Source organism: Pelecanus crispus, chromosome 3 (assembly GCF_030463565.1).
Source record: "Pelecanus crispus isolate bPelCri1 chromosome 3, bPelCri1.pri, whole genome shotgun sequence".
NCBI classification, from domain to species: Eukaryota; Metazoa; Chordata; class Aves; order Pelecaniformes; family Pelecanidae; genus Pelecanus; species Pelecanus crispus.
Genome location: NC_134645.1, coordinates 29,114,854 through 29,140,422, shown reverse-complemented (window position 1 = coordinate 29,140,422; position 25,569 = coordinate 29,114,854). Strand labels below are relative to the sequence as shown.

Genomic DNA, 25,569 nt, shown 5'->3' with positions numbered 1-25,569 from the left:
AACGTGACTGTAACAACCACCTCGGCCTCACGGCGGACAAGGAGCAGGGTTTGCAGGGCTGGAGTTAACAAGGACGGACCTTGCCGTTGAGCTACCGAGCTCGGGAAAGCGCCTGCCTGGGAGGCCAGGGCGCAGCAGGCCGGGACGCTGCCAGGCGGTAGGCCCTGCGGCGGCCCCGGCCCTCTGCCAGCGGCGGGGAGGGGGAAGGCGGGGCGAACGCGGGGGCCCCGGCAGGGAGGGCCTGAGGGGCACCTGCGGGGGCCGGGGCTCGGGCTGCCGGGGCGGGCGCTCAGCGGAGCGGAGCGGAGCGGGGAGGCGGCGGCGGCACCGCGGCGCGAGCGCCGCAACGCGCGCGCCGCAACGCCCCCCCACGGCGCTTCCCGCCCGCGGCGGCCGGCGCGCGCGCCGGGGGGGGGGGGGGGGGGGATCCGGGGCCGGCCACGCCCAGGGGCGGGGCGCGCGCTGGCGGGTTTGGCGCGCGCTTGGCGGGCTTGGCCGCGCTTCCCGCCGTGGCCATGTCTCGCCAGAGCACCCTGCTCCGCTTCTTCCCCAAGGCCTCCCAGGCACCGCCTCGGGCGGCGGCACCGGCACCCTCGCCTCCAGAGGCCGGCGCGGGGGCCCGCCGCCGCGCTTCAGGGGAGCAGAATGGCCGCCAGGCCGCCACCAGCCCCGCCGGCGCGGCGAGCAACGGCGCAGCGGGCAGAGCTGCGGCCCGGCGCAAGGAGGCGGGGGAGAAGGGCGGAGGGGACGGCGCGGCCGCCAAGGCCCCCAGGTAACCGGTGGGGCTGGGGGGGGCGGGGAGGCGGGAGCGCGGCCTGCGTGAGGGGAGGCGGGGGGCGGGGGTGGCAGCGCGCGCGGACCGTTGCGGGAGGGGGGCGGGGCGGGCGCTGCCGCCGGTGGCGGCTGGAGCGGGGCGCGGAGGTGCCGGTGTGTGTCCCCCCCCAGCCTCCACACCCCCCGCCCCCCCCCGGGAGGCGGTGGCCGCCCGCCGCCGCCTGGGCCCGCCGGGGCCTTCCCGGCGCGGGGGGAGGGGGGCGGGTTTGCAGCCAGCCCCGCGATTTTGGCCCCCCGCCGCTGCGGTGGCTGGCGGGAGCCGTGCCGCTCGGGGCCGGGGCTCGCTAGGAAGCGCCGGAGGGTGCGTGTGTGGAGGCCGGGCGGGCGGCGCCGTGCCACGGGGGAGGCGCTCCCAAAAGCGGCGTGCGGTGATGGAGGCCCGCGGCCTTCTCCCCCAGCCAGGGTTTGGGGAGGAGGGACGGGGCTGCCGGCAGGATAACGCCGGCATCTGCAGAGAGGCGATCTTATTCTTAGTTTTCCCTCTTTTGAAATACGGTTTTTCACTCGTGCCTAAATGTCCTGTCTGTTCTCTAACATGACACAGGACTGTGGGGCCGGATGGGATCCACCCGAGGGTACTGAGGGAGCTGGCGGAGGAGCTTGCCAGGCCACTCTCCATCATGAAATTACTACTCTGCCCTTAATTGGTTTAGTGGTGGACTTGGTAGTGTTAGGCTAATGGTTGGACTTGATGATCTTAAAGGTCTTTTCCAACCTAAACAATTCTATGATTCTATGAAGGTTAAAGTGTCTCAAAGCTGGATGTCACTGACTGTTTGGCTACAGCCTACAGGGACGCCCATGGTCATCAGTGGTAGAGTGTGGCAGTGGCTGGGTTGAAATCTCAGGGGAGAAGGAGAAGGAGAGAGCAAGTAAAAGTTGCATCAGGTGCCTTGCAGTGGAGACAGAGTTTTTTGGGGTTTTTTTTGTCGTTTTGGTGGCTTGAGGGTTTTTGGAAATCTTACTCCTTTCCTTTAGGTGCCTTGCTGAGAATTAGTCTCTGCGGGAAGACTTGTCTTAGTTATGTAGGTTGACAATTCATAATACATAGTCCACAATCTTTTAGGTAAAGTCTGGTTGATCCCAGTTACTTTCTCCTCCTCCCTTAAGAAATCCACTAAGAGTCTGGTTACACATGGCTCTAGGTGGCCCTGCTTGAGCATGGGGGTTGGACAAGGTGACCTCCAGAGGTTCCTTCTGACCTCAGCCAGTCTTCTGTGACTATAAAGCTCTGTCTCTGTGGGAATCCAGTAGAACTTGGAGGAGTGAATCAAAAAAATCGTTTAAGAGAAGTATTGGTGGTGGTGTAGGACTGTATAATCTAGGTTGCACTACCTAGGAGCCTTCCAAGACCTTCAGAGGGCAAGCTGCTCAGAAGCAGCGTGCAGTTACGTCTATGAAGAGAGCTGTGTTTTAAATGTTTAAAATTACACATCTGTTGTCTTTGCAGTGTCTCCTGTGAGTATTCGCCTGGTGACTTGGTCTGGGCCAAGATGGAAGGTTATCCTTGGTGGCCATGTCTCATATACAACCATCCGACTGAAAGAACAATAGTCAGAGGAAAAGGAAAATCCACTCGTGTCCATGTACAGTTTTTTGATGACAGCCCTACAAGGGGCTGGGTCAGTATTAAATATCTGAGGCCATATAAAGGTAAGAGATATGAATAAAACTTTTTTGAAACGGAAATATGTCACTTGTTTTGGAAACATAGGCATGGAGTATAGGGTATGGTATTCTCCATAGGGAAAAAGCAGTAAAACCAAGACTAGTGTGGGAAAGCATGCTTTGTACTTTGTAAGTTAGAGAAAGCAAGGTTTTGAGGGTTACAGGTGCGTTTATGGTTATACAGTTCTTTAAGCATAAAACACTTAAGTCCTCTTGATCATTAAATTAGAGCACAAACTTAAAGCTTGATTATGTTTTAAAGGTTTTTTTCTGTTATTTCTCCCTTCAATATAAAAAAAAAAATCTAAAAGATAAATCCGCTATTTCAATTTTTAGCCCTGAAAGCCTTAAACTATTAGGAATGTCAAACCCCAGTTTTAAGCAGCTATTTGGGAACTGCAGTTTGTCCAGAATTGAAAGACTAGGCACAGGATGTTAGGTAACTGAAATTAATTCTACTGTGGTGTTATTTCTTTTAAGCAGTGCAGTACAGTTTTGTTAATAAAATATATATCTTGAGAATTCATAGTGTTTTTTAGGGTAGTGCTTGTAGCTAAAGAGCTGAGTTGGTGTTTGTCATCTTTAAGAAATGACTTTGCTAACTAATGAAAATCAAATGTAATCAAGAATTAAAACAACATTTTGCATAATCTCACCTTATTAATAATCATGATCTGTTTTCCCCTTGTTTTATAATTTTACTGTTGCTGAAAACTGAATCATTAGCTGTAAACTGTCATGTGTAAATCATGTTGCTGTAAACTGTCTCGTTAGTCAAACAAGTACTTTGGGTGTAATACAGTATTTTTGGCACATTGTAGGATTTGCTTATGATGTCAGTGAAACAACTGAATTAAACAGTTTCTTCCTTTTTACAAGTCAGAGCTCCATCTCATGTGATCATGTCATCTTTTTTTGGCTTGTTTATACTTGAATGTACTGCGCTTAAGCCATAGTTAGTTTTAAGTTAAAATGGTGGTGTTATTACTGTAAATGTTAGCATAATTTCATGCAAGTGAATTGGTCCATGATTTATATGTATCTTTCCTGAAGGTATTTTAAAATAATCAAATATATTTTAACAGCTTGCAGTTGCACTTAGAAGCAAATACAGGTAAGGAGAATTGATCTGTTTACCAGAAGAAAATTGCAGAAAAATAAGAGGTGTTCAGAATGTTTAAGCACAGAAACACTGGTCTATCCACAAGAAATGTGGTTAATGCAGAACAGAAGAAAAATATTTAAAATACATACTTTGCTTTTAAATTCAGACAAAAAGCATCTTTGTATACAAAGTAAGAGTGTTGGAGTCTTTGGGTAAGAAAATGGCAAAGGTTCTTACATTGTGTTACTGTTTGTAACTGAATAAATATAGACAGCACAGGCTAGACTTCTAACAGTTGGGCATGCAAGAAGTGGAGTTACATACAAGCTGGCTAAGTGAGTATGCAGGTGTTGCACACTTGAGTATGCAGTTCAAGTAAAAGATGCGATCTTTCTCCTGCTGTTGTTGAATTGTCAATATTAAACGCAAAGTGTTTTTAGATTGTCTCACTGCATTTGCAAAACTAAAATGGAGATCTGGTTTGTTAATGTGTTGCATTTGTGCTGTAGAAGCAGCTACTTGTAACTCCATGCTTTGCTACTGCAAGCTCAAAGAAATGAATGTGAGAAAGAATTCTGTTTGGCTTATTTCTGAGATAGTTGGCCTCCTAGAATTCAGCTGCCTTTTGTCTACCATTGACTTAGAGCTGAAGCCTCAGTCAATAGCAGCGTGTGAAGGGATTTACAAGAGTGGGTGTAAGCACCTATTCAGGTAGATCCTACTGTTATATGCAGCCAGCTAAACCATTAAGAGCAGAAAAAGGAATCACCCTTTCCCATCTGTAGCATACTCTTTATGTCCCCCTTCTTTCTTTCCCCAAGTTGAATATATAATATGTTACATATACCATTCATTTCTTGAGCATGGCATTAAGATGAATCTCAGTGTTTTTGGGGACCCTTTCTCGAAATCAGTCTGTAGATTGGTTGGCTTTGCTTTTGTGTTTATGTGCAGGTAGTGGAAGGAGGAACTGATGCTCAAGGGGTATGAAAGAGGATGAGGGAATGGTGCAGTTATTAATAGTAGGCTTTGCTTGATACCCTGTAGTGTCAGGGTGAATTGCCAGCGTGATTGATGCTCAGCTAATCTGGCTAATAGGTTGGTGTTGGGTCAGACGCCTTGCTGCACTTACAGGAGCAGTCTGAACGGCCAGCAGAGCTTTAGCCAAGAGGTCTATGTCATAGATAGCTCATGCCCATAACTTGAAGGTACCTTTATGGTTGAACTTGCCTGTCATGGCTACAATAGCCATGTGGTCTCAGTCAGGTCTGCTGCACTGCTGGTGTAAAGTGTTGCTTTTTGGTAGTAACTATAGTTAGTGTGAGGGTGTTTAGAGCTTAGCGTAGAAGTATTCAGATGTGGTAATGAGTTACAGAAATAGAAGCAATTCTTTAAGTGTTCATGTACTGGGTAGGCATTTCATTTGTGAGTGTTTCTCTAAGGGTAGTTTATCAGGCTGAATGAGTGATGGGATGCTATATTTAAGATGTGGTGGGAGTGACTGGTAACAACACAGGATGTTACACAATTATACTAGTTGTCTGAATACAATTAAAAGTGAAGTATGAACACTAACTAAAGGACTGGCTAACTGCTAGACTAACTTCAGTTTCTGACAAATTATTTGTGGGTTTACAGGTTCATCAGATGGGAACACGCTGAAAGGAGGTATGTTTTATAGTACAAAGCCTGAAATTAAAAGAGCAATGGTGCTAGCGGATGATGCAATGAGTAAAGATAAAACCAAGCGGCTTGAACTGGCAGTATGCAGTGAACCTTCAGACACAGAGGAGGAGGAAGAGGAAGAAATGGAGGTAAAATTTTTCTTACTTGCTGTCATTTCCAGAAATAGTGCTAGAACTTGGACGTTGTCTCTTGGAACTAAGCATAGTATATACTGCAATTCCCTGGTACGGTAATCACAGCTTATCTGCTCTTTAATGATGCATGCGTATGTATGCGTATGTCTCTTTTTTTTTTTTTTTTTTTTTTTTTTTTTGGTACTGCTTCTGTGTTGTCAGGTCATATGCTGGTCTCTCACCTTTTCTAGTCAGAAAGACAAGTCTAATATCTCTTTGGTGTTCTGTATGGTAAGGACTGACCTCAGAAGTTACTTAACTTCTCTAACACTCTTCATTGATCACTCCCCAGGTAAGCCAGGTGGTTCACTTTCTCACTCAGAAAGTACTTCTTTTTTTTTTGTTTTGTTTTGTTTTGTTTTTTTCTTGGTGCATCTTTTTATCTTCTCTGTCTGCTATTCATATTCCAAGTTCCCCTAAGTTCAATCTGAAGATTTAATTTGTCATAATGCAGAAATTTCTAACTTTTTGAGTATTCATTTTAAGGTGTTAAATTCGATTTTTGGAGCCTGGCCTCATCTTGTAGAGTAGCACTAAAATGCGAATTCTTGTACTGTTAACACCAATCTGTTGGTGGGGTAACTAAAAAGAGATCTTTTATTGTATTCATATTGTATTCTGACTGATTCAAATATTATTTCAGTACCACCATATGCATTGGAATAGCTTTCTTTGAAAAGGAATGGTATGAGGAAGCTGTCCATGGGATAGTGGTTTTCCTTACCTCCTCTGTCAGCGTGGCCCATCTACTTTTTCTCCAGTGTGACACTGCCCCCAGGGGACAGGTGCCACTCCAAGCATTGTGTTATGATCGTGGCAACAGTACGGTGGGCACTGGCACATTGTACACATTACAGTCCCTCCACTACTGTTTTTCTCCACCACTGGCACTGGAGTTCTTAAAAGTTTCAGGCTGAAAAGGCAAATAATGGAGTTTCGTTTCTTTCTCCTAGACATGCGTGAACTTTCTGAAGGCTACTGTAATGTAGTATGTTTGTAGGTGGAAATAGGTAGTTAACTCAAAAAACCCAAAACAAACAAACAAACAAAAAACAAAACCCACCAAAACAAAACAAAAAATCCACCAAAAAAACCCCCCCAAACTGGGCAAAACTCACATAGGCTAGTACTGAAAGGCTGCCAAACGCAATCACATTTCTGACATAGGTCAGTAGGAAAAAATTACAGCACAGAGTTAGCTTATGGAGGCATTTCTCCTTTGTGCTGAATTTTGTATACCATATGCCTTTTGTCCAGTTTAAATGTTTTGTTCATCAGCATTACTTACACAAAGTCGTGAATGAGGCCGTAAAGAATACAAAGAGTTAGTATGGCACTGGCTGGTAGCAGTTCGTTATCCAGAAAAAAATTAAATACTGTGAAGGTGAATGGAATTGGCTGTGGCTCTGCTGTCTCTTGCTTAAAGTATCATAGCTACTGCATTATTGCACGCTTTTGTGCTTCTTTTTACAGCTGTGATACTTTACTTTGTAGCCAGAATTTTTTATAGGTAAAATAATTTATTTTTCAGCAGAGTGAAAGTGCATCAGGCAACAGTGATGACTGCAATAGTGAGGAGGATGTGAAGAGCAATAAGCGAGTAATGAGCAGGGAAAGTGCCATAAAGGCCAAAAGAAGAAGAGTGTTGGATTCTGACAGTGATCATGATGGCTCTGATGTAGAGTTCAAGCCTGATGTGAAAGAAGCTGCAAGCAGTGAGGAAGCTAGTAGTGGGGTGGATGAAAATGAATCTACTGACACAGAGACAGACGCAGAGAGCGTTGCAGAAAGTCCCATAAAAGTCCCTTCTAAACGAAAGAGAAGAGAGATAAACAAGCCTGCTAAAAGGTGTAGCTTAGAAAATGAACGGTCTGAAACGCCCAAAAGAGCAGCAACGGTTTCTTTAGAAGCCAAGTCTAAGCTGACATCATTTGCAGCACCTGAAACTTTTGAATCTCAAGCAAATGCTTGCAGTGGAGGCATTGGTGGCTTTGCAGTATGGGAACATGAAAAGCTTGATTGGCTGCAGGAGGGGAAAAAGAAAGATGCGCACAGGAAACGGCAGGATGACCCCGATTATGACCCATGTACTCTGTATGTACCTGAGGACTATCTCAACAAGTGTACGCCAGGAATGCGGAGGTGGTGGCAGCTGAAAAGTCAAAACTTTGATGCTGTGATTTTCTACAAAGTTGGAAAATTCTATGAGTTGTATCATATGGATGCAGTCACTGGTGTAAATGAGTTGGGCCTGATCTTTATGAAAGGTACTTGGGCCCATTCAGGTTTTCCAGAAACTGCGTTTGGCAGATTCTCCGATGTTCTAGTGCAGAAGGGCTACAAGGTAGCCCGTGTTGAGCAAACAGAAACTCCTGAAATGATGGAAACGCGCTACAAGTCAATGGCCCACCCAACAAAATTTGACAAGGTTGTACGCCGAGAAATATGCAGAATCATCACCAAAGGAACTCAGACTTACAGTGTTCTGGACTGTGATCCCTCTGAGAACCATAACAAATACTTGCTGTGTGTTAAGGAAAAAGAAGACTCCTCTGGACAACGTGTTTATGGGGTCTGCTTTGTTGACACTTCCGTGGGGAAGTTTTATGTAGGCCAGTTCTCCGATGACAGGCATTGTTCGAGGTTTAGGACTTTAGTAGCGCATTACACTCCCGTGCAGGTACTGTATGAGAAGGGGAACCTGTCTGTGGACACGCAGAAGATACTGAAGGGCTCACTTGTTTCCTGCATTCAGGAGGGGCTGATCTCTGGTTCCCAGTTCTGGAATGCATCTAAAACACTAAAAGTCCTTCTTGAAGAAGGATATTTCAAGGAGAAACAGAACTCTGAAAATGGATGTTCTCTGCCCTCTGTAATCAAATCTCTGACTTCAGAGAGTGACTCGCTGGGATTAACTCCTGGTGAAAACAGTGAATTAGCTTTGTCAGCTCTTGGGGGGTGTGTTTTCTATCTCAAAAAATGTCTGATTGATCAGGAGCTGTTATCACTGGCAAACTTCGAGGAGTATGTCCCTGTGGATATTGATACTGCAAAAACTATGAGTTTAAGTAGTTTCTTTGCCAAAACTGACCAGCGGATGGTGCTGGATGGAGTCACCCTGATGAACTTGGAAGTCCTGCAGAACGGAACCAATGGAACCACAGAAGGTACTTTGTTGGAAAGGATTGATTCTTGTTGTACACCATTTGGGAAGCGACTCCTGAAACAGTGGCTCTGCGCTCCGCTTTGCAATCCCAAGTCCATCAACGATCGTTTAGATGCTGTTGAGGACCTTCTGGCAGTGCCGGATAAAATGTCTGAAGTTAGTGAGCACCTGAAGAAACTTCCTGACCTTGAAAGGCTGCTCAGCAAAATTCACAGTATTGGATCACCACTTAAAAGTCAGAACCATCCTGACAGCAGGGCCATCTTTTATGAAGAAATCAAATACAGCAAAAAAAAAATTGCTGACTTTTTGTCTGCACTGGAGGGGTTTAAAGTAATGAATGAAATTGTCGATGTCATGGAAGAAATTGCCAGTGACTTCAAATCTAAAGTTCTTAAGCAGCTGGTCACCCGTAAAGCCAAAAATCCAGATGGCCGCTTCCCAGACTTGAGTGCAGAGCTTAAAAGATGGGATACTGCTTTTGATCATAACCAGGCTCGAAAGACGGGAGTGATTACTCCAAAGGCGGGCTTTGACCCTGATTATGATAAAGCACTACAGGATATTAAAACCGTTGAAGAAGATCTTCACAAGTACCTGGATAAGCAACGCAAACTGCTTGGATTCAAATCCATGCTGTATTGGGGGGCAGGCAAAAACCGATACCAAATGGAAATACCGGAAAGTGCAATATCACGTAATTTGCCTGAGGAATATGAGTTGAAGTCAACCAGGAAGGGATATAAGCGTTACTGGACTAAGGAGATTGAGAAGATGCTGGCTGCAATGGTTAATGCTGAAGAGCGCAGAGATGCAGCACTAAAAGACTGTATGAGGCGTTTGTTTTACAACTTCGATAAAAATAGCAAAGACTGGCAGACCGCTGTGGAATGCATTGCTGTGTTAGGTAAGCGGTTTTCTTCATTTTGACATAGAGTAAAAATACTTTTGTATAGTAAATGATGAAATCTGACCTGGATAAGTAAAAAAAGGCTTGTTGCCAGCTCTTAATTTGTAGTTGAAAAACTGTGATTGTGATAACAGCATTAGCAGTGATCACCTGTTTCCCTCCTGACAGTAAATGGCAGAACAGATGGATTGCTGGGTCTTGATGTTTGCAGGCTCTTTCTTCATTCCTGTTGTGTGATTTTAGGTGTGCAGCTGAGTATTTCTCACAGTTCAGCGTAGCCTGGTGGGTGTCTCACTACTTCTAGGATTCTTGTCTATGGATTAGTAGCTCCTTATTAAATGAAGGCAGCGATGCAGATGGAGGTATAAAAATCTAACCTGCTAGTCATCTCCTTTCCATCTGAGCAGGCTGCTTTCTCAGCAGTCTTTAAAAATAAAAAAGTGCTCATTGTCACTGCCTTGAAGAAGGTAGTCTAGTAGGAAGACTTGCCCAAATCTTCCTTAAATTCCTGGGTTAGAACAGTCTCCTGTAATCCCTTCTCGGGACTGGTGTACTCTTGTACTATGAATTTTCTACTAGCATGAGGCACTCTGGGATGCCTTTGTTCCAGGGAAAAATGAAAGCACTCTCTGAATGCCACTGGGGCAGAAAATGGAGGACAGGCGGGCAGTGAGTGTAGTCTAGGAACAGGTTCTCTGAGTGGGCTGGGAGAGCTGGGAGGCAGTCACATCAGCTACACCACAGTACCAGGGCAAGTACTGCACTGATTTTCAGTAGAGAGGGAGACAGCTTTTGGGCTCAGCTTAATATGTGTGCGTAAAGTCTCTAAAATCACATAACATGGTCTCATTTGTAGGTAATCAGCTTTTAGAACCTTAGAGCTAGGCTAATTGAGAGGGGTTGTGCTGCTGCTTTCTGCTAGGCCAACAGAATTTTAATATTTATATAGATTTATTCTGACAACTTTCAAGCAGTATTATGATTCTTAACAAAGTAATTCTCTGTCACAGAAGCTGATTTCCTCTTATCTTATTCCAAACCAAAAACCAATACCAGAAAACAAAATACATTTTATACATGTACTTTAAAGAAACATAGCTTTCAAAGTGAAATGATGTGGATTTTTGAAGACTTTTAAACTAAAAACTAGAGGGGAGGATTTTTAATCTGACATTAGTAGAGATCTGGAAGGAATGAGGAAAGACATTGTGAATATCCCCACCTTTTACTTGTTCTTCTGGAGTACTTCTTGGGTGTTTTCCAGGAAAATGAAATGGAAAATGGTGTTTACAAAAAATGCTATTCAATGAGTAAATGCATTCCAGTGAACGAATAAAGAAAGGTGATAAGCGTGACTTACTGGAATTTCTCTTAATCTTATAGATGTCTTGATGTCCCTTGCTAACTACAGTCAAGATGGTGATGGACCACTGTGCCGACCTGTAATTCTACTGCCTGTGGATAGTGCTCCTCCCTTCCTGGAACTTAAAAATTCACGCCATCCATGCATTACAAAAACTTTCTTTGGGGATGATTTTATTCCTAACGACATCATGATAGGCAGCAAAGATGAAGATAGCGGTAGTGAAGCTTCCTGTGTGTTAGTTACTGGCCCGAATATGGGTGGCAAATCTACGCTTATGAGACAGGTGATTCACTCTCTACATAAGATCAAATATTCCAGAGTACCTCTGTGTTTTGCATAAAGGCATTACATGACTGGACTGTTTATAAATGTCAAAGGAGGTTCCAGTAGTGGTCTTCAGGGTGTGCAGCACTGTACAGCAATTACACTGTAAAGACAAAATATAATCCGGTAGAAAATGCCCATGTTTAGAAAGTAAATTTTCCGCTTTCACTTGCTTTAGTGAGGAAAAAGGTTTTTTTTCTCATATGAGAGACAGTTGATAGAGTATCTTTTATCTTTTCAAGTGGCCTTATCCAGGACATGGTATCATCTGGCAAAAGATGCTTCTACAGGTTGAACAAGATGAAAATAGAGATTAGCGGCAACTGGGAAAGCAACAGGGAGTTTGCTTTAGAAACACTGCTTGCTGTGATAACGTGTGTTTTGAAGGCTTTCAGAGTAGATTAGTCCTACTTGAGATTATGATGCTGCAGCCTGGAGCTGTTAAAACAGTAGGAGGCTTTACGTACTGTAGTCTTTGTTTTAGGGGAAATACAGTTTCGTTCTCTGTGTGGAACTGAAGCTCCAAGCACATAGTAAAAATTGAAATGTTTTCATGTTTGTTCTGCAGGCTGGTCTCCTGGTTATAATGGCTCAACTGGGATGCTACGTACCTGCTGAAGTCTGCAGGCTTACACCGATTGACAGAGTATTTACGAGACTTGGTGCCTCAGACAGGATTATGTCAGGTGAGTTTCTGAAATCCAGCTGCCCAGAGTGCTTTTGCCACTGAGTGAGTTTCTTTTCTTGCTTTGAGTGGCAAATTGGAAAGGGATAGTCTGTTGATTTTGCAGGGAGAGCTGGGCAACTAATTTGTTGTCTCTCATTGTTCAGAGTAGAAACAGGATTGTAGTTAGGCTTGATTTGATATGCTTGTCCTCCTTATTTTTGACAGACACATAGGACCACTTTTTAATGAATTTTAATATTAAAGGCCTGCCTTCCAGCTGGATGCAAGTCTGAGGAATATGTTTTTGGATATTAGACAGTTTGATTGTGTTCCACTTACATAGGTATCTTTTTCTAAGTGTTCTAGAATGGGACAGTGATAGTCAGGTAGCTGTTGTAGACGAGCTGGTTTTGTACCTTCTCACAAGGACCAGAGGTCCCTTGTTCCAATCAGAATGCCTGCCTTATGTCTGAAGTCTGGTTTCTTCAGATGATGGAGAGAGAGGCAGGCTTCTTTCTTGGAAGCAGTAGTTGACAATTCTTGGGAGTATCTTGTTTCTTCCATGGAGAGAAGACAGAAGTGGAGGATGACACAACAACTGGAATGGGAAAGTCTGCCTGTGGTCGTAGGCAAAGTGTCATGGGGCTAGAAAAACAAAGTAATTTTTGTGGTAATAAGAGTAGTAGCACAACTCATGTGAAGAGGGTGCAGATTTTCTGTGGTCTTTGTGCTGAAAAACGTGGGTCAGTGAATATGAAGGGAGTTCAGCCTACTGAACTGGTTGCACATAAGGAATTTGGAAATGAATCATTCCGAGTTCTTAATTAAAAAAAATATTTACACTTCCCCAAATCAAGGCTTTTCTTTGCAGCTGGAGAATTTTATTAAGGCTTTCTTTGCCCAGCTATTTTCCATTTTATTTAATTTCAGTACAAGAAGAAATCTTAAGAATGGAAGAGTACTTAAGTGCTTTTGGTAGAAATATAACCTGCCCTTTCTAGACCACCTCTGTTGCAGAAAAATGTTGCATTTTTTACTTTTATTCCATCAACCGAGAGCTGTTCTTTTCTCTTCCAAGTATGAGCACAAACGTTTTAACAATTCACATCATCTGAACACTGCACAGCAGAACTAGCTTTGAAATCTGTTCTTGACACATTAGTTTCCACACTGTAGAAATGAAAGCACAGTGGAAGTTGTTCCATGGCAGTCATTTTGTAACGGATGTCAACAGGACTTTTATGAAGTAACAATTTAAGTAATACCATTTTAAAATTGCCTATGTAATTTTAGGGGCTTATCTTCTAAAGTGAATAAATGGTTATTCCTAAACATTGTTAAAAACATTCAGTCCTGGAAATGTCTTTAAATAAATGCAGACAATCAGGATTGCTGAACGCTGCTTAACACTCCGTGTTGAAAATCTTACCTTAGATCACAGCAGTGCTCATGCAGCATGAGTACAGGCAGTAAATACTTGCCTGCTCTGGAATTACATTAATTGCTGCTGCATGTGATTATTTGGAATGAACCCTACAAAGAACTAGTAAACCTGGACTTTATACATGTGGATTTATTGTGTGTGAGGGTCTGAATAATTGTGTATGTACTTGTGCTTGTAATCTGCTAAAACCCAATTTTGGGTCTAAATTTCAGGCCTTGTATTATCTGGGTTGCTGGAACTTCTGTAAGATGTTCAGTCCTTATTAGCAGTGTATTTCCTTTGTCATACTTCACTCAAGTAGAGTACATATGAATACAGCCTTAATTATCTGATTAATTCATTACCTTATACATCAACTACCAAACCAGTAAGTCTGTTCTCTGAGCAAGCAGAAAATCTTAAAGAAAGACTGTTTCACACTGAAAAGCCACACACCTTAGGCCTGCCTTGTGCATTTAAGAGCAAGAAGGGGCAAAAGATTCTCCCCATCTTGTATCCTTTGTGCCCCTCTTTTTGTCCAGCTGGTACATCTGACCAGTGCTATTAAAAGTAGACAGATAAGGTGGCCTGAAACTTATTTACTTGATTAACTGTACTTGTGTCTATGCCTGTACTCTTAAGGAACCAAAACCTGCTTTTCCTGGCAAATGGAAACCCACCATTTTCATGCTAGAAAAAAAGCTTTAAGTTTTTGTCTTCAAGTTTGCTGTCAAGTTTCATTTTAGCTTTACCAAGACTCTAGTGAAGGTTAAATGGGGGTTTAGTTGCAATTTTCAGATCTTGGACTACTTCATGGCTGCTTTTTTTGTCATTTCTTTTAAAGGTGAAAGTACCTTCTTCGTTGAATTGAGTGAGACTTCCAGCATTCTCCAACATGCAACAGAGCATTCCCTTGTTCTTGTGGATGAACTGGGTAATTAGTCTATTTTGTAACAGGCAGAAATTAAATCTAAGATTAAAGACTATCTGTAAGGTTGCTGAGCTGTCTAAATGGCAACCAAGTACACAGGAGCAGTTTTATCGTAATGCTGCTAATGTTTAACTGGTCACTATCTATGTAATTTTCTCTATAATGTGTATTTCTTAGGTGCCCTGGGAACTAATACACCACCTTCCACCCCCCAAGTTGATGTTAGCCTATTTCTAGTCAAGTTTTCCTGCTTTCCTTTGCATAATAACCTTGAGCAAGCCGGTAGCAAGTCTCAAGAGAGCAGAAATGTCTCTTTCTGCAGTGCAGAAGTGTGTGCAATTGTTACAGGGCAAATACTCAGGTCACTTCACCCTGATGCTGGTGGCCCTCACTACTCACTGCTATTTGTTCATCTTTCACACAGCAAGGAGGGAGAAAAACAGATGACACATTGATACATGGCAAACAACGCATTGCATTTGTCTTTGCTTTTCTATTTCTTCTCCAGGCAGAGGCACAGCTACTTTTGACGGAACAGCTATAGCAAGTGCAGTTGTGAAAGAACTTGCAGAGAAAATCAAGTGTCGGACCCTGTTCTCCACACACTACCATTCGCTGGTAGAGGATTACTCGCACAACGTGGCTGTGCGGCTTGGTCACATGGTATGTGTAAGTGGCTGGGAAATCCCGTGCTGTGCATGCTATTGTGTACTCTTCTGCCCAGAGTCACAGAGGTGTCCTGAGAACAGGATGTGATGTTTCATGCATTTATTAGTCTGTAAGTATTGCATACACTGACTTGTAACTTACTCTTTCTAGGCATGTATGGTTGAAAATGAGAGTGAAGATCCAAGCCAGGAAACAATTACATTCCTGTATAAGTTCATTGAAGGAGCATGTCCAAAGAGCTATGGCTTCAATGCAGCAAGACTTGCAAATATTCCGGAAGAAGTTATTCAGAAAGGGCACAGAAAAGCGAAAGAGTTCGAGAAAATTACCATTTCACTGAGAATATTCAGGTAAGGCCTTGGGTTTTCCCTTTTTAAGTTGCACATTGCTTAGTAGGCATCCCCTTTAAAACTTGGGCTGTGGCTTTTGCTGATAGTCTCACAGTAGAGGGGGAAGTTAAAACTATTTTTGTGAGTATCAAACGTACTTCACAAATAGTGAGGGAGGGAAGTACTAAAGCCTGATGACAAGATGGCAGGTATGATGAGTAACGCAGCATTTGAAGCCTTGGGTCACTGTGCTAGTCTCTAGGGCTAAGAGCTTGATTTACACAGAGGTGCTGGGCTGGCTGCAAGCTGAGCCTGACCCCAGGAATGCCTGAGTAAGCCCAGCGCTGATGGCTGCTGTGCGGTGCCAGGGGGGCACTGGGGAATGTTGCAGTAGTACCAGAGCCCCCCGTGGCTGCCTCTGCATCAGGCACTGACAGCTGCTGGCAGCCTTCACACCAGATGCCACAAAATGGCATCTACGGCTTCTAAAGCCGTGCAAGTAACAGGAAGCTTAGGCTCTGCCCCTTGGTGTCTGTGTTCGGTGAAGCTGACATCATTATTTCCCTTAGGTATCTGTGCCTGGTGGTGGATGGTGCAACACATGATGCAAATGCTGTTGAGAAACTTACTGCTATGATCAGTCATCTCTGAGCCCACAAGTGTTTTTGTACTGGCGGTTTCTCAAAAAGGTGGTATCAGACAACGTTATGATCTAATAAACTTTATTTTTTAAAAATGACCATTTTTCCATTGTCTTTCCTAGGAAATTAAACCCTTTAAAGTCTTACCTACCCTCTACATAATGGTTATTGAGTACTCCACAATATATTAAGTCTAGATGTTATGGTACATGCATACACTTTCAGGCTGTTGATTACCCACTGTCACCAATACACATAAATGGAAAAAAGCTATGAAACTGTATAGGGCTGTATATATACTTGTCTCAGCTTCATTAGAGCAGGAAATTGCTGTGATTTCCAGCAGGTTATGTAAGTAATGTCCAGACTGTTCAAAAAAAAACTATGAACAGAGTAAAGTACAAGACTGTTTTGAGGAGACTTTCTACTGTGTACTTTAAAACATAGTAAAATCTCATTCACAAAACTTTTAGTTACATGGGTACTTTGTTTTATAGTGCATTATAGTCTAGGAAGTCTCATTAAAACACTCGCTTTTTTTGTTAGGGTGGTTTGAGTACAGACTATTGCTGGGGCAGGGAAGGAGATTATTCTAACTTCAGAGGACACCAGAAAAATTGCTGGATATAATTTAAGATTAGTGTTTTCTCTTTCATAGAAAGAACGTACATACTGGGACATGAGTACAGTTACAGCAAGTCTAGGTGTGCTAACAAAACAGGACACATTCAAGTACAATAAGATTTTTTTTTGCTTGAAATTAGAAACAAACTACATGAGATTAAAGCATTAAAATCATATTTCTCAATCTGAATAAATGTTAAAAAAATCAAAAGAAATGCAGAAGTGCTAGCTCACATTTTTTACCATGTTACAAAAGCAATTGGTACCCATGTCCATAAAGGCAGCAACAAAGAATGCTGCTTGTCTACAGAATAGTACTACTGCAAATTGGACTGCGTTTCAATGCTACTTGTAAAAACACCAGCTTTCAGAAGTTGGTATCTGTACAAAATTGCAGCTTATTTTTCTTCACTTCTGTCCCTTCAAAGTCTTTGTTTACACAGTAATGCTAAAACGCCCAGTTCTGTTATCCTGAGTCAACATATTGCCACTTTCTTTTTTGGTAGGTTGAGCTCCATAGTGTCAACACCTCACACATCCGCTTTAATACAGTCTCTTTCTGCAGAAATGGGCAAGTATAACTTCCTCCAAAAAAAAAGTTTTAATAGTTATGATATTAGAATGGCAGGACTTTCTTTCTGAAAGGAATTCAGTTGTGCTGCAATGTATTAGATTCTATAGGTGGAGCAGAGTCATATAGTGTATCTGTATCATGTGTAGGCTCTCCAGCAAGCGTACAGGGATTAGACAGTGTTCCAGCACCACAGTCACAGAAAAACCTAGGAAGAAAGACAGCTCTTTAGTTCCTGCTTTACTTGCCTTGTCCAAATTGCTCAACCTACTCGTTTGAAACATACCTATCATGTCTAATGAATTCTACATCATGTCCTTGATGGCACTTCTTAATGCAGTTCACACATATGGCATTACGGTCTGTGGTGTTACAGGTGTGACATCTGAAGTAAAATACATCACATTAGGCATGAATCAAAAACTGATGAGCTGAGAAAAGGGCACGGGGAGGGTGTAGGGGCAGACCAGCCCTAAGGAAAGGATGGGCATAGGACTGTAAAACCTGAGAATTTTACACAAATGTGGATTTCATGGCATACTTTTGGTTGCTTGTTTTGAAAAAGCAGCTCTGCTGTGTAATCCCTTAGGCTCAGGTTCACAGTAACTACATTTTCCTCATGCCCACAGTAAATTCAAGACAATGGGAACTTGTTTAATCCTCTTCTATTGCAGTTAACAAAGAGCGCACATTTGTGCGTTAAACGGACATGGCAACTGTTCTAGGGGTCCTGCTAGAAGAGAAATCGTGCTGATTTGAAAACCTTACTGTAGGTGACAGAAAAGAAGCTGTTACCTGTAGAAGTCATGCATCGGATAGCTGGTGTAGCTTGATATCTTATATAAACACTGGCCTCTACTGACAGCTTTTTCTATGGCATCTTGATTGTTCATTATCTTGTTATCTGTTGGGGCAAAAAAGAAGCCAAGAACTAATCACACCTGGATAAATGACTTTTTTTTTTCCCCTTGAGGTGGTAAAGCAGAGGGGGCCCCCTCCTCTTTTTAAGAGCTAAACCCATTAGGAACAGTTAGTTCTATGCCTGCATTTTAGTTTTGGCATTTAAGCATATCAAATCCTCAATGCCAGCTTACGAGGCAGATGCCCAGACAGTGCAGTGCACTCCTCAGACCAGACAGACTGTTCCTCTTTGCATGCATTGCATAAGATACCCGATAAGCCTTCATTTAAATACTCTTGGTGAGCTGGTTTGTGAATAAATGGTTAGAGAAACAAGCCTTCCTATCAGGCTTAAGTTTTCTGTTGAGAAGTCTGAAATGCAAATGTTTGGAAGCCCCTCGCCTCCCGTAAGTACTTTTGCACATCCCTTAGAAAGCAGAAAATCATGGCTCTTCCTCCAGGGGAGTGTAAGAATACCACTTTCCAAACACAACGGAAGTGGGAATTAGGTCTGATCACCTCCAGCATTTAAAAGATGTGTCCAAGGCATAGAGGATTTGATAATCCTGTTATTCAGCTACTACATCTTCTGTCAAGTCCCAAAGTGCACCTCAAACTAGTTTTGTCTGCTCCCAGTAGCATCACAGCACTGACTGATGCACTCAGTAAGCCCAGGAGCTGTGACGCAGGGAGCCAGAGCTTGTGTTTTAAGTGATGTAAAGAATATACAGGAAAAGGCGTAACAAAATACAGCCAAGCAGGTAAAAAATCTGCAAACTGAACCACCTTCCTCTAGAATAACCTCCTGGAGGTGTCCGGCATTCAAACCATCACTCCAATCTCCTCCAAGAGGATCTTGTCTCATGCACGCTTCCCCACTATACATGGGAATTTTATGTATGTAAATGGTTCCTATTTTCAGGAAAAAGTGATTTGGGATTGTGAACATTCATGCTTTTAGATGCTGAAAGCCAAGTGAGGCATGTTTCTTTACTGGACACTCATTTTCAGATACGTGACAAAAGACTTTCCATTATATTAACTTAGAATTGGAATTTGACATGGGCCAAAGACCAGTAACCAGTTCGGAAACAATTTTGAAACCAAAGAGCTAATAACAGAGAGTTTTGATATGATAGGAAAACCTTAAGTTACCTTTGAAAGTGTCTGGCTGTCTAAAAATCTGAGATGGCTTAGTTTGGCTGATTACCTTCAGCTGAAACTCTTAGTTACAACTCAGCTTAAGGTGGTACCAAATCTGAGCCAAAAATGGAAAAAAAAAAATTGCAAAGTGAACAAACAACCAATGAGGACTCAGGCTCACCTTTCATTGTGACATTGACACCAGATGCTAGAAATAAACCTCCAAAGCGGTTGTTGAAAATCTGATTGCCTTCTAATGTTGCAGTTGCATGATTTGTTATTTCAATACCTTTATTGGGTCAGGGGAACAACGAAAAAGAAAAGAAAGTGGGAAAGTTAAATCCTTAGTGATTGTGCATTTGTACCTCTCTCATGATCTGTAGTTTGTTCATTTTTTTTTTAAACCATGATAAATTCAGGGGAAAAAAGGAAAATGACATAGCTAGAAATTGCACTGTAATTTACTATAAAACTGAGGTTCAAATACTTCTGTCAAATCCTTTCAAAGAGCTACAGCTGGCATGCATGGTTTCTGGTAGTAACAGTACACTAGTATTTTATCTGAGAATAAAATGGCACTATGATCATGTATTTCCAAGGGGGATATGATTTTTGGGTGCTTAAAGCTGCCATCTTCATGTATATTTGAAAATTCTTGTGCACATACCGTACCCTTTTAAAAATATCTTTTTTAAAATGTTCTCAAGATGGACACCTAAAATTAGTTTCTTTAAATCTTAGCTTTTATCAGTAACCCATGTCTTCCAAGTCATTTGTCCAGGACTGCTCTTGACAGCAACCTATCCTTCCCCCCCACCACACTGAAACAACACCTTTAGAGGCTCTTCTCAGAAAACTTGCTTCTTCTGAAAGAAAGATGGGAGAAAACTCAAGAATGCAATTTTAGTTGAAATGGAATGGAATGTGAGATGCATGGAACTGCAATCATTAAGCAGTAAATTAAAAAGAAAAAAATCACTATTAAACATTCTTCATCTCATTAATTAATAATTTTTCAAGTTTGTAGAGTGAGCAAGTTGAACTTGAGATGCAATTCAAATCTATTTAAAATGTATATTTGCTATGTTTCCTAGTTTTTAAAGCAGTGATAAAATATTCAAACCAGCATCCAGCAGATCAACTATAAATGCATCCTAGGCAACTTTATTGATTACTTCTAAAATAAAATAATGAAAAAGTATTTCACAGAAAAATGAGAAGGCAGGATGTGTTGTTTCTCAACATGCTAGTAATTCCAGAGACTGCTGTAAAGATATTCTGGCTACAATTCTGAATTCTCAAATGATTTCTAGAATACACTGAAGGATATCCCAATCTCTGTTAAAATGCCTAAATACTGTGGGGTAAAGAAACTCAGGTTAGCTTTGTGAAGAACTTACTCTAAGCTCTAACACTTCAAAGTTTGATTTAAACACAAACCTGCAGCAAATCCATCGAATATTCGATTTTTCCTTAGCACAGGGTGACTATTGGTACTGATAAGAACACCAGCTTGAGCATTCCTGAAGATATCATTCTCTTCCAGAAGACCTATGACAGACCAAACATGACATTTGAGCTTGTTAGCATTTCCTTACCTGTAACCACTCTGCGAAATATTTTCAAAAGATCTCACATATCATCATCCTGCTAATTTTCCTTTCATTTGGGGAATCCCACCAATAGCACTGAAGGTAGTGATACAAGTTTAAAGTAATTCTGAGTGTATAATCATGTAAGTGTATTTTTTTCAGTATACAGAATACAATCTGGGATCGTATGCACCATTACAGAAAACTCTGTTTTGTTTTTGAGGAAATGCTAAGTCTTTTCACTTTCCAAATTTTCCTTCAATTTTTCCTAACGTCTTTCTGTTCTTGTCTTCTAAAACGAGCAGCCTGCCAAAGCAAAGCTTAACTTGCATTTCTGATTGCAGTACAGGATTACTTTAAAATGCTTAACTTAAAATTAAAGCTCATTTACAGCAATGATTATCTACAAAATACCGGAAGCTGGTATCAGGACACCCAACAGTCAGGGGATTTCAGAGGAGGACCACTTCTAAATTTACAAGTATACAAGAGATTCCTTAAAGATCTGTCTTTTTTTTCCCCCCTAAATCTTTGACACCGGCAGAACCTGAACTGTTCAGATGCATGATTTTGGCTACATGACTTGAATGCAATACTGTCTTTTCAGTCAAATGGCAAAGCTTCCAAAAGCAGATGGGATAAAAGGACTGTCCTAAGCAGCAGTCTAACAGTTGTCTTGGATGAGACAGATTACCTCTCTGCTTCCCACAGATTTCAGTATTACTGATGTAATTAGGGCTAAAAAGCATGAGTGTATGTTCATTATAACTATTTTATTACTTCAGAAGACAAGAGCTACGTTTCCAAAGAGCACTTTAAAAAGGACACTGCTTAATCTGAAATTACACTCTTGTCCAGAATATTCAGTATATGCCAGTAAGAGAAAAAACTACCTCTTCCCCCATTAAATATACAGATGCCTCCATCTCTTCCATCATGGATTTTATTTCTTCTTAGTGTAGGATTACTGTCTGTTTTAATCCACACACCAGCCATTGCATTATCAAAAATTTCATTGTCTTCTATAAATCCAAGCCCTAAAATTGAAGGAAGGGTGGAAAAAAAAAATCAAAAAGGATAATAAATGGGAACAGATAATATTGCAGAACATAAACAATTCTGGATAGATGTGAAAAACAAACCTACCAGAATTATAGACAAGAATACCACCATTCTGACCACCCCAGATCTTGTTGCGTCTAATTTTGGGGTTGCTTCCAGTTCTAGAGAGAAACATAAGCAAAGAAGTAATTTAGAACAGCTGACTATCTGCCAAGGCCAAATGCTTGAAACACCTCGACATAAGTGCCCCATAGATCTCACTGCTTAAAAATCTTACTAAAATACGGTTCTTTCCAAACACAGAAACATATGCTAGCTTTACAGACTTCAGGGGCCACACGTTCTAGTCAATATCCAGGCTCTATTAGTAATATCTTTAAGTTGAAGCAGAGGACATTCAGACATAGTAGATTTCAGAAGTTATTTTTAGAAACAAAATTATAAGAACAGTTAAGACTACACCAAAGAGCCCAAAACAAGCTATGACTGTTTTGACATAAAATCACAATACATTTTACCTTATCTGAACCCCTGAGTACATGTGATTATAGATGTCATTGTCTTCTAACACGCCATGTCCATTGTCATAAAAATAAACTCCAACCTAACACAGAGAATTAAATTATTAGTTGCAAAGTAACAAAGTAGAAAAAAACAGAAGAACTTTCTTCTTTATGGCCCCCTTGTAACCACACAGCAAAACTCACCTGTTTCCCACTGTGTATTCTGTTTCTCCTCAAGACTGGAGTGCTCCCTGTTGTCACCCAGACTCCAGCCAAAGTATTGCTGTAAACTTCATTTTCCTCAATCACACCTTGTCCTTTTTCATGCTAAATACAAGACAATTTAAGAGTTGAGAAAACCTGCTAACTGCCAATACTCTTTTTCTGGCTGTACCCATCCTGCCCCAACATGGCTTCTTTACTGTAGCAAAGCAATTCTTTTGAGTACATATTTTCACTTTTTTTTTTTTTTTAATAACAGTACATCATGGTTTTGAATGTTTGCCATGAAACAGAGAACACTCTGCATGTAAATCATTATATTTCAAGGCTCTGCGGTATTATTTGCAAATCTCTGCTAGCTGTTGGTAGAAGAGGTACCTCCCCAGTGCCATGCAATCAGATGAAAGCTGTGGCCCCTGGCACTTAAACCTTCACCCAGCCCTATCCACCAGGCTGACAAAAAATTGGCACGTCTTTTAAGATAACTATTTTTTACCACGTGTTTGTGCTTAAAAGTAAAGCAACAGTATTCTTGGTCAGGGTAAGCTGTTCTGGTTAGATTTACAGAATGAGCAGATGAAACTGCACACTTGCAGCATTAGTGGAACCTTAGGTAACTTTTGGCAGAAAGATACACAAATATTCCTCAAGATCTGATATTGCTTAAGGGAACCTGACAGCTCTTTCAGTTCAATTAGCAGAGCCCTTGCACACGCTGGAAATTGCGCTTTATTCCTCACTTTTACAATACACGACCGTACAGCAATTGCAATGTATATCATCCTGAAGGCAAAAAAAAAAAAAAAAAAAATTTTCTGAGGTTAGTGGTAAACACATTACACTCCAAAAAAGCTGAACAGATTTCTAATTTTTTTTCCCTAAATAATGACAAACTGCTGTGAAAACTAAGCCTTTAAAAAGCTTTTAACCAAGAAATGGTGAAATTGTCATCTATCCCATTTTAAATTTTTTACTCTGTAATAGAAATAATTTAGTGACATTCATAAAAGCCTTCATCTTTTCAGCATCAGCACCAGCTTCAGCCTATTACAATTAACCTAGTTTATAAAGTAAGAAATTCAGTCATTGTAAGTACAATCAAATGTTTTATATAGAGTACCCTTTTCCAACATCTATATGAACAGAAAACAAGATTGTATGCCTGTTGGTAGGTAATACTTACTACATAAATTCCACCATGTTGACCATCATGAATCTTGTTGTGTCGAACTATGGGACAGCTGTTTGTTCGAATCTGTATTCCTGCTAACGCATTACCTGTTAACAAAAATGTTATTTAATACAACTTACATACTCATTTTTCTCAGAATTCAAGATGCAATAAGCAAATTAGCTTACCATAAATGTCATTTCCTTCAATAAGGCCTCTTCCATCACCAAAGATATAAACACCACCTTGATTCCCATTAAAAATTGCATTACCCCTAAGAAACAAAAGTATCCACATTATGAAATGATTATGATATGCTCTACAATACTATACATGTATGTAGTGTCTAGGACTGTACAATATTCAGATTTAAAATAGAGAATTTATGTTCTGTCGCTTTGAAAAACACAGGCTTCCAAGTATACATGCAAATTAAAAATACAGTTCAACTGAACACAGACAGCAATTTCTTTTTTACATATACTGGGGTATTTACAGTTCATTATAAATAAATGAAATAAAATTGCACTTTTCCCATCCCCATCAAATCTCTTCTTCCAAGTAGTAAAATATCAATGAAGAAAACAATACCTTATTGTTGGGTCACTGTTTGAGGTAATCCAAACACCTGCAAAATTGTTTGCATAGATTTTGTTCTCTATGAATTGTCCTCTTCCTTTTTCATGAACATAGATTCCTCCAGTCTGGCCGTGATGGATTTCACACCGAACTACCGTAGGATTGGCATAGGCTTTCACTTCAAAACCTGCTATCCTGTTTCTATGTATGTTGCAGCTTTCAAAATAACCCTTAAGACACAAAACATGCAGTTTCCTGTGAAAGTCCTTTTTAAAATGAAGGCTATTCCCTACCATCCCTCCCCTCTAAATACAATCCTCATTTAAAAGGAAACAGTACCAAAATTGACAACATGTTAAGTACTTATATAGCTAATTAAACAGCTACTGCCACTATGTAATTTTTTCCCCCCAAAATGAGGTAGTCTCAAAAACACTGTGTTTACATTGCTATTTATTACTACCCATGGGATACAAGAAAAAAATGGCAACTCTGGATATAGCACCTCGAAGAGGACTGAATATCAGGTTTCCTTAGCGGCTCCTATGAATCAGACTCCTCCTTTCAAAGGCCATAAAGCCCACAGGTCCAATATAAGAAGGACAGTGCTATGGAGAAGACTGCCTACTTATTTTCAGTCCCAGTACCACATATATTTGGTAAGAATATGACTTATTTGGGAATAAGAGTCCTAAATTTCTTTGAAATAACTGGTCATAATAAATACACATAGATGTGGGAGAGGAGTAGTTTTTTCAGGACTGGATTGGTCTGAGCAGCCAACTGGTAAACTTTTTTCCTCCTCTCCCCTTTTTTTACATGGTGTACACTTACATTTAGGCACTGCAATACTAGCAGGAGGCCTACAACAAAACTGTATTTAAACAAATGCTTTATAAACAGCGTATCTGGGAGGGGGGAGACATTCCACAAAGCCATCCCATGCATGCTCCTTCTGCTATGCCAACAAGCACTCGTGTAGCAGCATGATGAACTGGTCCATCTGAAAATTCATCTGACAATGGTTGTTTTCCGCCCAGTAATTCCTCCAACTCTAGTTCATTCCAGGGCCATGTGAAGTAACTGTGTCAGTCCTTCCAGAGCATTTTTCTGTCACAGTTTTAGAACATTTTGATACTAAAATTCAACCTGTTCTTTGAGGTGAACTTTAATGGTATTATATGCCCATTTTGCCCAACTAAAAGAACAGAAACTAAACAACTGAAAGAAGGAAGCAGCTCTTATTGGAGATGGTAGACAACCACCAAGTAATGTATTTTAATTTGTGGATGGCTTGGATGCAAGCTCTT

General features: G+C 41.4%; 2 protein-coding genes across 4 annotated transcripts in view; one reads left to right on the top strand and one right to left on the bottom strand.

Annotated features, from left to right (window-relative positions):
- The first annotated feature begins 515 nt into the window (after positions 1 to 515).
- MSH6 (mutS homolog 6) lies at positions 516 to 15,902 on the top strand. Of its 2 annotated transcripts, none has more exons than XM_075707518.1 (10): positions 516 to 772; positions 2,285 to 2,487; positions 5,246 to 5,421; positions 7,001 to 9,539; positions 10,926 to 11,191; positions 11,801 to 11,918; positions 14,167 to 14,256; positions 14,762 to 14,916; positions 15,073 to 15,272; positions 15,821 to 15,902. In XM_075707518.1, exons 1-10 carry the CDS (start codon positions 516 to 518, stop codon positions 15,900 to 15,902), a joined length of 4,086 nt encoding a protein of 1,361 aa, XP_075563633.1. The 2 variants fall into 2 exon arrangements, with proteins under 2 accessions (XP_075563633.1, XP_075563632.1); XM_075707517.1 differs by having other exon boundaries at positions 6,998 to 9,539.
- A 95-nt stretch (positions 15,903 to 15,997) lies between these two features.
- The window catches only part of FBXO11 (F-box protein 11), a 76,792-nt gene continuing 67,220 nt past the window's right edge, over positions 15,998 to 25,569 (bottom strand). For both annotated transcript variants that reach the window (XM_075707526.1, XM_075707524.1), the window contains 12 exons: positions 24,272 to 24,489; positions 23,869 to 23,954; positions 23,693 to 23,787; positions 22,492 to 22,614; positions 22,303 to 22,388; positions 21,869 to 21,945; positions 21,616 to 21,759; positions 20,571 to 20,681; positions 19,312 to 19,419; positions 17,883 to 17,991; positions 17,374 to 17,472; positions 15,998 to 17,295 (listed from right to left, as the gene is read on the bottom strand). In XM_075707526.1, the coding sequence (XP_075563641.1) occupies positions 17,166 to 17,295; positions 17,374 to 17,472; positions 17,883 to 17,991; positions 19,312 to 19,419; positions 20,571 to 20,681; positions 21,616 to 21,759; positions 21,869 to 21,945; positions 22,303 to 22,388; positions 22,492 to 22,614; positions 23,693 to 23,787; positions 23,869 to 23,954; positions 24,272 to 24,489 (1,386 nt within the window). In that variant the 3' untranslated portion in view covers positions 15,998 to 17,165. The remainder of the gene's footprint in view (positions 17,296 to 17,373; positions 17,473 to 17,882; positions 17,992 to 19,311; positions 19,420 to 20,570; positions 20,682 to 21,615; positions 21,760 to 21,868; positions 21,946 to 22,302; positions 22,389 to 22,491; positions 22,615 to 23,692; positions 23,788 to 23,868; positions 23,955 to 24,271; positions 24,490 to 25,569) is intronic.